Here is a 9,191-nt window from a genome sequence, read left to right on the forward strand (position 1 = left end):
TGGCGGAGCCAAATGGCTGTGTGTGGCGTCCTACCCATCTGAGCAAGCTCATGGCTCACCTGATTCCCATCTCTCCTAACATGTGCTAGAGAAAATTCCTTATTTGACACTATCTTAAAATCTGCTTCCTTATTTGACACTGAAAAGTTTTTCTTCTTTATTTGACACAAGTTCTAAATTTTATTCCCTATATGACATTTTCGTCCATTTTAAGCCTAAATGACATCTGAAAAGACTCTTTTGCCCCTCATGTGGTATGTGTGTGGGGGGCAATAGCGCACACACGCAGCATCAGTGCGAAAGCAGAAGCACACACGCATCAACACATACACATGCACCAACACACACGCACGCGCACACACATGCACGCGCGCGTGCACACACACACACGCACACGCAGCAACACACCCACATACACACACACGCAGCAGCACACACGCAGGCAACACATAGGCACGCAACAACACACACACGCGCACGTACACACGCAGTAGCAAACACACACGCAGCAGCACACATGCACACAAACATGCAGCAGCAGCACACATGTGCGCGTGCACCCACACACGCAACAGCACACGCACGCGCGCACACATACCACATGAGGGGCAAAATTGTCTTTTCAGGTGTTATTTAGACTCAAAATGGACAGAAGTGTCGTATAGGAAATAAAATTTAGGACTAGTGTCAAATAGGGAAGAAAAACTTTTTCAGTATCAAATAAGGAACCAGATTTTAAGACAGTGTCAAATAAGGAATTTTCTCCATGTGCTATCCCATGCTCACGTCCTAGACCGAGCAAACGCTTTGTTTCATCCACTAGCGATGCAACCGGTGACCTATTAACTGCTGCCTCAGTGATCATAGCTATGGTAGTTGTACAATCAGTCTCCGGGATGAAAGGATCAGAGCTCCATTCAAGTGTGAGAGATACACCCTTCGTACATGTTGCGATCTCAGCTTCAAGCGCACTCGAACACCTCGGCAGGAATCGGCATGAGGCAAAGATCACAACACCGTGATGATTTCGCAGGATCATACGTGCAACTCCGGTACCGTCCGCTTCAGCAAAAGCACCATCGACGTTCAGTTTGCACCAACCTACAGGGGGCTTGGTCCACTTTTCAGCGGCTGGGAGTTGTCCATTGGAGATGAGAAATCTCCCCTCTGCTTGAACATATGATCAGTCCTCAACACCATCTTTCCCTTCAACATATCTGCATTTGCGTGTTGACGGAGGCACATGAGCGAGGTGGCTTGTGGAGGCGGCGGCTTGTGGTGTGTAATCTTATTGTGGACATGCCATATACGCCACACTGTCATGAGCACATGGAGATGCTCGTCCTCGCTACACTGGTGGAGAAGCTGTAGTAGCCAGTCTGGTCCCGTGTTGACGACAGTGTTAAGTCTCGGCATGCGCCATGTCTTCTCCATAGTACACCAAAACTCCAGAGCACGCGGACATCTGCAAAACACATGGAATGTGTCCTCGCGTTCCATCCCACAAATCGTACAGATATCAGTTTCGACTATTTTCCTTTTTTTCATATTAGCCATAGTAGCTAAAGAGTTTGTCACCACTCTCCAAGTCAGTACTCGTACCTTAGGAGGAGCAGGGAACCCCCATGTCATGTTCCAGAAGGAACTGGTGCCGTCCGGTGCCCTGCTCGTGGCGCATGAAGAAGTGCGATTTTTTTCGTCGAGTGCCAGCTTGTACGCGCTCCTTATGCTGAAGATTCCATGGGGGTCGGGCACCCATGCGAGGACGTCTTCAAGCTGACGCGGGGACAGCCGAATCTTCAATATCTCTTGCACGTCAGCCTGCATGAAGTGAGTGCGAAGAGCATCCTCATCCCAACACCCTTGGTCGTCCAGTAGCTCTGAGACCCGGAATGACTATCTAATATAATCGCTAATGAAAAATATTATCAAAATTTATTCGCAAAAAAAGAACAAGAAAAATATTAGCAAAATTAGCACCAAATGCAAACATATTAGGCGGGATTTGTCCTCAGGTCGTGGTTTGTTCATGAAGTGTGGGTGTGGCGTCTTCGACTCTAGATTCATTCATTGGGTTGGGTTATCTCCATGGGGCTGGCCTCATTGACTCGGGAGAGAGGTCTCACCTTTCGATAGCAACGTCAAAGGCCCCTCTTGTCTGGCATCGTCGGCTCAGCAACCGACATTAGACTATGTCCCGGTGCAAGACAGAAATGTGCCAAGTATTTGGTTCACCCATATAACATGAGCGAAATAAGGATTGTATCACCTATGCAGAGGCCGGGGCTATTCCTCCTTTTTGAAAAAAAGGATTGTATCACCTTGCAAAGATCAACAGAAAATTCAATAAACTTTCATTAGGATCCGAGCAAATAAGTATGAAAGATCAACTGTTTTCAATCTCTATGTTTAAGTTATTTTCTTTGTTCTAATTAACAACCCAAATGTGTACAGCATGTTCCGTGCAATTTCTTCTGCGCCTTCCAAAACTCACTTCATCAGAAATAAATTCTAAAATGCATGACTTTATGTAAGATTATTTCGTGTTGTCATATAATAACGCATGTTAAAGACGTTGCCCGACGCATTTACACGTGCAATGTACTTCCTCCATTTTTATATACAAAGCCATAAACTCAAATTACAAGTACCAAAGTAAAATTTAATGTATAGTTTATAAGTAAACTTTTCTCTCCGTTTACTGGGATCACTAATACGCAACATGCATGCAAGAGAACTGAATGAAGGAAGTAGCTATTGTTATTATGACTGCATGCATGCAAGTATTAAACATGTTGCTATTACAATGAAATATCGTTAATTCTTTCGTCGATTACTGTTGATGACCTTGTATTGATGCAAAACGTAAACGTAAAATGTCTATTGATCCATAGTGGCCTTGTATAAGTAAATGGAGGGAGTACTAGTTAAAAAGTAAACGTAAAATGTCTATTTTTTACTTCCATGAAAATCATCATTCGCGCATCTCGTGTTCCTTGAATTGAAACCTTCGATTGTATCCAGCCGAAAATAATTTTTCATTTAGTTGTTATTTTTCATGTATGTTTAAAGTGGGTTATGTGAATGCAGTCGTTGAGGTATGGTGAGCTCACTGTGAATCATAATCTGAGGCGATGACAATCACCTCCGGAGGTTACCACATCTCGGAGTACCACACATTATTTACTAGTGCGAGCATTAAATGCTTAGCCAGTAAACTGTCGAGCCTGGGGTGGCTTCTTTAATTCGAGCCTCCCTTCCTGTCCTCTCTCATCTTCCTTCCTCTGGATCTCACCTCGCCGTCCGCTCTGACAGCTTGAGAAATCATCCCCAACTCTCGCCTCTCGACAACATAGCAGGGCCTCGACTTACAGGTGATTACCAAACTTCTCCTGATCTCATTTGTTCTAGTTGCCTCAATATCATTGGTTTTGTTCGTCAAATTCTTGCTGTTGTAGGCTTGTAGCTGTGTTTCTGGATAGACACCACTGTTCTTCTTCAAGATAGTTAGTCGGATGTACGGAGATTTACCACCTCTTCACGGGTGCCATGCATGCATAGCCCTTAGCTTTTGGTTCCTCCTTCCTGATGTGGTGTTTCTCCGTTTCCCCTCACCACTTGCCTGTTCAAGCTAAAAATCATGCCCCTTGTGCTGGTCGTCGGTGTGTTTGCATCAGAAGCCATGGGTGAAGTTAGCTGCGCGGGTTAAAGCATCAAGGTGCCGAGGAAGACGAGCTCCTCATTCACATCCTAAATTTTTTTCCTGTTTTATTTGTTATATATTACTTTTAGTTTTGTTTTGCGGGGAGGTGTATATTACTACTAATTATCATATTTTTTTTACAAAAGAACTCTCAGATCTATTAACCAACTCTGCAATACAAACACACCTGGGAAATAAAGATAATACATCAAATTCCATATGTGCCGACCATCTTCTTCCTCCTGAACTCCGGTGGAGCTTACAAAATACTGTTATTTTGCCCCCCACACCCCCACAAAAAAGTCAACCTTGCCAAGCTCCGCCACTGTACTCCCTTCGTCCGCGAATAAGGGGGTGTTTGGTTCCAGGGACTTTTTTGTGTTGGGACTAGAAAAAGTCACTAGCAAACCAAACAGAGTGGGATTTTTTTGAGACTTTTTCTAAAAATCTTTAGAAGCACCTCCTTGAGAGGCTTTTTCAAAAAGTCTTAGGGACTAGAAGAAGTCCTAGGACTAGAGAACCAAACATCACTAAGTGTCCATCTAGCTTTTGTCTTTAATCAAAGTTTTAAAACTTTGACCAACTTTCTAGGAAAAAGTAAAAGCATTTATGGCACTAAATTAGTATCACTAGATCCGTTTTGAAATATACTTTCATAATATATTAATTTAATGTCATATATGCTCCTACTATTTTCTGAAAAGTTGGTCAAAATTTTAAAATTTTAACTAGGAACAAAAGCTAGATGTACACTTTTTCGCGGACGGAGGGAGTAGTCCTGAAAGTACACGTTAAAACCTTTATGGGCCTAAGTTACCGACCAAACTAGTTAGATGAAAGGATAGCACCTAACAAGATTCAAATACTCGTGCTCACATTACACAACATGCATATATGCTTTAGTAGAATATTTTTGAGGTTCACGTGGATATATGTATGTGCTGGTGTATGTTCATGTATACGTGTCACTTGGAACAGGAGACTTGACCTCATGACAAGAAATTGGCACATTTTCAGATATAGTTAGATGAAAGGGGAGATTTGACCTCGGGCCAACTCGCTCTGATCAGTACGCACCCATTGCCCTTGTGCCTCCTCCAGCACCAGCAGTGTTGGAATTTCAAGCAAGATTTTAGATAAATTAATATAAAAAACATCAAATATTATAGGAACATGTTTGTAGCAGATTTAATCCGTCAAGGATAGGTATTTTATTTGCAGACAAACTAGACATGGTAGGTAGAAGCCACTGTCAAGTCATCCAAAATTGTGGGTTTCGTTTCGTTCAACAGTTTAGGGACTAGAAATCATCCTTTTCTGCAATTATGAGTGTAATTAGGTTAATCATATAGGGATTGTATCTCCCACTCATTTATGACCATGATCCTGCTATAACATTGTACTCCCTCTGTTCCGTATTACTTGTCGCTCAAACGGATGTATCTAGCACTGAAATAGTGCTAGTGCTAGATACATCCGTTTGAACGACAAGTATATGACACACACAGAGTAGAACATTAGAAGTAACTGAAGACTTACTAGAGAAAGCACGATCTCAGAAGGCTGTGCATTATCAGAAGTTCATAAAGAGGACTTAATTTTCTTAATTAACTACTCCCTCCGTTCCCAAATATAAGTCTTTTTAAAGATTCCAACAAGTGACTACATACGGAGCAAAATGAGTGAATCTACACTCTAAAATATGTCTACATACATCCGTATGTTGTAGTCCATTTAAAATGTCTAAAAAGACTTATATTTAGGAACGGAGAGAGTAGATCATATTGTTCCAAGAATGACTATTGTACATTTCTTTTCAAACCACACAATCAGTATGTCCATTTCTTTAGTACTCCCCGGTCCCAAAATATAAGAACGTTTTTGACACTCCGAGTGTCAAAAACGTTCTTATATTTTGGGACGGAGGGAGTACTTATTTTTTTAGTTGTGCCGGTATATTACTGCTGGTTTGATGTAAGGTAATCTATATATTGTGCAACACTGACAGAAGCATACGTGTCTTTGCAAGCAGGACATCGGAGTGAAGGTGTTTTGAAAGCTAAACCAAGCATGGCCATAACAAGGGAGAGCTTGGAACAAATATGGAACCAGTGGGAAATCGAGCTGGTGGTGCTCCTCAGCTTCACCCTGCAAATCTTTCTCTTCTTCACCGGCTGTATCAGGCGGTACAGCACCAATGCTCTGCTCAGGCTTCTTACCTGGCTAGCATATGTTGCGGCAGACATGGTTGCTGTATACGCCCTTGGTCTCATATCCAGAGATGGTCAGAGTACCATGTCATCGGCTGGATCATGCCACCGGAACAAGCGATCAAACAGATTCTCCACGGGCACAAGCCGCCAACTAGCATTCTTCTGGGCGCCTTTCCTCCTCGTCCATCTCGGCGGGCAGGACACCATATCGGCTTTCTCCATCGAGGACAACAACCTCTGGCTGAGGCACCTTCTGAATCTGACGATCCAAGTCTCGTTAGCCTTATACGCCTTTTGGAAGTCGATAGGTGGACAAAATCAGCGGCTTCTTGCTCCAGGCATCTTGGTGTTTGTCACCGGGATCATCAGGTATGGGGAGAGGATATGGGCGCTCAAGTGCAGTAGCCGAAATGGCCTAAGGGAGACGAATCTGCCTCCATTGCCTAAACTCAATTTTGAGGTCGACAAAGGCAGCTATGTTGGCACCATCTGCTACGTTCTAGGCTCAATGGTTTGTATCCGGGATCTTTTCTCAGGGCGCACCACCTCCCAAATGAAAGAGCGTGCTGTCTTCAGGTTCCAAGAAGACAGGCCCCTAGACCAGGTGCCCAAGTTGCTGGAGGTCGAGCTTGCCATGATGTATGATGATCTCTTCACGAAGGCCATGTTGCTCAGAACAAGGACTGGGGTTGTGCTCCGGTGCATCAGCCAATTCTCAGTCATAGCTGCCTTTGTGCTCTTCCTAGTTGAAAACCTCAAACAAGAACATAATAGAGCTGATGTCGCAATCACCTATGCGTTATTCTTGGGTGGCTTCAGTCTTGAAGTTTGTGCTTTTGTTCTGACTGTGATGTCACCGTGGACTTGGGCATTCTTCAAAGCTCGAAGGTGCGATAGGCTTGCCCACATTTCTTGGCTTCTTCTTTCAAGTGGCATTGGCTGGCCGGAGAAGAGACCGTTGTGGTCGAACTCTATGGGGCAGTATAACTTCTTGACTTCATGTATGGGCCGTGAGCAATCAACGACATCATCCAAACTAATGACTATCATCAGAAAGATTTTAATTGCAGTTGAGAAGAAGGTCTTTATCAGAAACCTACAACACACCAAGCATGTCAATCTGAGCAAGGATGTTATGGACAGTGTGGTCACATGGGTTGGACGCCTTGCTCGCGAAGAATTCACAAGGATAACGCAGCAGCAACGCTGGGTGAATCTTCGCCCAATCATCAACCCGACAATGAATACTTTAGCTAATTCTTTGGGTGATAACATCATCTTCTTACATACATACACAGAATTGCACTTGCAGAAACACTCCAGCAACATGGATGACGAGACAATATCAACTACAATGGACATATGCAGGAAGATATCTAACTATATGGTGTACCTTCTGGTCGTGCATCCTTCCATGTTGCCGCTAAGTGGCACCGCAGCGGACACATTAGCAAAATTCTACGAGAAGATCAGCAAGAACGGCAGCGGCAAGCAAGATGTCCTGGACACTGCTTATCAGCTAGTGACAGACAAGCTGGAGTTCGGCGACGAGGAATGCCTGAAAGAACAGGAGCAACCTGGGCCGTGGGGCGAGACGCTGACGGAGATCCAAGATATGTGGATGAGGCTGCTGCTCTACGCGGCCGGCAAGTGCCCGGTAGAGCTGCACGCCCAGCAGCTAGGCAGAGGAGGGGAGCTCCTCACCTTGGTCTGGTTGCTGATGGCGCATAATGGCATTGGAAATGTTGGTCATCAGGTTGAACTTATAACTAATGATGAAACAATGGTTGGGCAGTTCTGTGCATTCCATTATCCTAAAGAATCAAAACATAGGTCTGCGTAGGTAGCTCTTGTAAGCCAATCCCAAATGTATGTAGTTATCTTTTGGGAGCACAAAACGCTTGGATATAATATTTACCTTGATGTCTCTTTGCATGTAGTTATCTTTGGAGCCCAAAACTCTTGGATATAATATTTGCCTTGATGTCTCTTTGTATATAGTTATCTTGGGATCCTAAATATTGACATGGTTAGGGAATGAGGGGCGACTCCGCCGGCCATCAGGCGACTCCACGGGGCAACGGGGCGGCGGCCGCCGGCCAGCTGCCCTCGGCTTCATCGCCTTGCCCGCGGGTCGGCGGCCGATTCTGGGCGCTGGCCGGATCTGATGACGAGGAGGCGGACGGGGACAGTGATAATCCGGCGGCTTCACCGCCAACACCGACCCCTTCCGACATGTTTTGCGAGTTTTTCCTTGCAGGGTATGATGAAGACGAGGTTGCCACTACGGTAGACAAGATCTTGCCGGTGGACGATCCGGCGAGGGTTGGGCTCCATGCGGGTGAGAGGAAGGAGATGGCTCGTCGCGTTGTTCACCGGAGAACGGCGGCGACGGCTATCAGGCCATGGAAGGGACCTCTCCTGAAGGTTAGACTTCCCAATCTTACTCTTTTTGATTTAATTAAGCCAGATTCGTGGACTAAAGTTCAGAGGAAAAAGAGGCCTGCACGCCATGCAAATGCTTCCCGGACGCCGGCGGCGGCTGCGGCGGCATTGCCGGCGGGGCATGTGCTCGAGATCTCCCAGATGCGGGCGCATCGTTTGAATTCGCGCCTGGGCTGCGAGCTGGGAGCGTCTAGGGTTGGGCCAGTTCTGTGTGAGCCGGGCCTTCGCGTAGGTGGGCCAGAGTTAACTGGGCATGAGGCACAGTCTAACTCGGTCATTACTACGTCGATATCCCCTCCTGACCCATGCACGATTGAGCGTCGAGGCTGTGGTTCGTCGTTGCGATCTAGGGTTTTCCGAGGTGGCAGGCCGGGGTTCTGTGATTGTGATTCGGGGCGGGCAAGGCGCATCCCCCCACTCCAGGACATGGCTGGCCGGGGAGCCTTGCTGCCTCCTAGCAAGAGCGCCACCACGGGTGGTGCTGGCCGCGGAGGGCAAGCGCCGCTGCCGGGAGATGGACGCGGCGGGAACGGCCCGCTGCCGGGAGCTGGACGTGGTGGAAACGGCCCCCAGCTGGGGACGGCCCGCGGTGGGGTGGCCCCGTCACCGGTCGGTGGCGCCGGTAGGGCGGCGACTCAGGTCACCGGCCCTAGGCCGCCGTCTGCTAGCGGGGCGCCTGGCCATGGCGCGGTAGGCCGCGGGGCTGGTCTCCCGGGCACTCGACCCCCGGCGCCGGTGGTGGTGCCGCAACCTGCGTTGGGCCGGGGTGGTGTGCTTCCTAGCCCCCCGGTGCCGAACCCTGCTGCTGCTGTGGGCAGAGGGGCTTCTGG

The 9,191-nt window shown here is 46.9% G+C and overlaps 1 protein-coding gene across 1 annotated transcript; it reads left to right on the forward strand.

Moving 5' to 3' along the window:
* The first annotated feature begins 3,245 nt into the window (after positions 1-3,245).
* Positions 3,246-7,904, forward strand: LOC119334216. The gene is made up of 2 exons (XM_037606822.1): positions 3,246-3,374; positions 5,736-7,904. The coding sequence occupies exon 2, from the start codon at positions 5,774-5,776 to the stop codon at positions 7,757-7,759; it is 1,986 nt and encodes a 661-aa protein (XP_037462719.1). The 5' UTR covers positions 3,246-3,374; positions 5,736-5,773; the 3' UTR covers positions 7,760-7,904.
* Positions 7,905-9,191: the final 1,287 nt, after the last annotated feature.

The sequence above is a fragment of the Triticum dicoccoides genome, chromosome 7A (assembly GCF_002162155.2).
Source record: "Triticum dicoccoides isolate Atlit2015 ecotype Zavitan chromosome 7A, WEW_v2.0, whole genome shotgun sequence".
NCBI lineage: Eukaryota > Viridiplantae > Streptophyta > Magnoliopsida > Poales > Poaceae > Triticum > Triticum dicoccoides.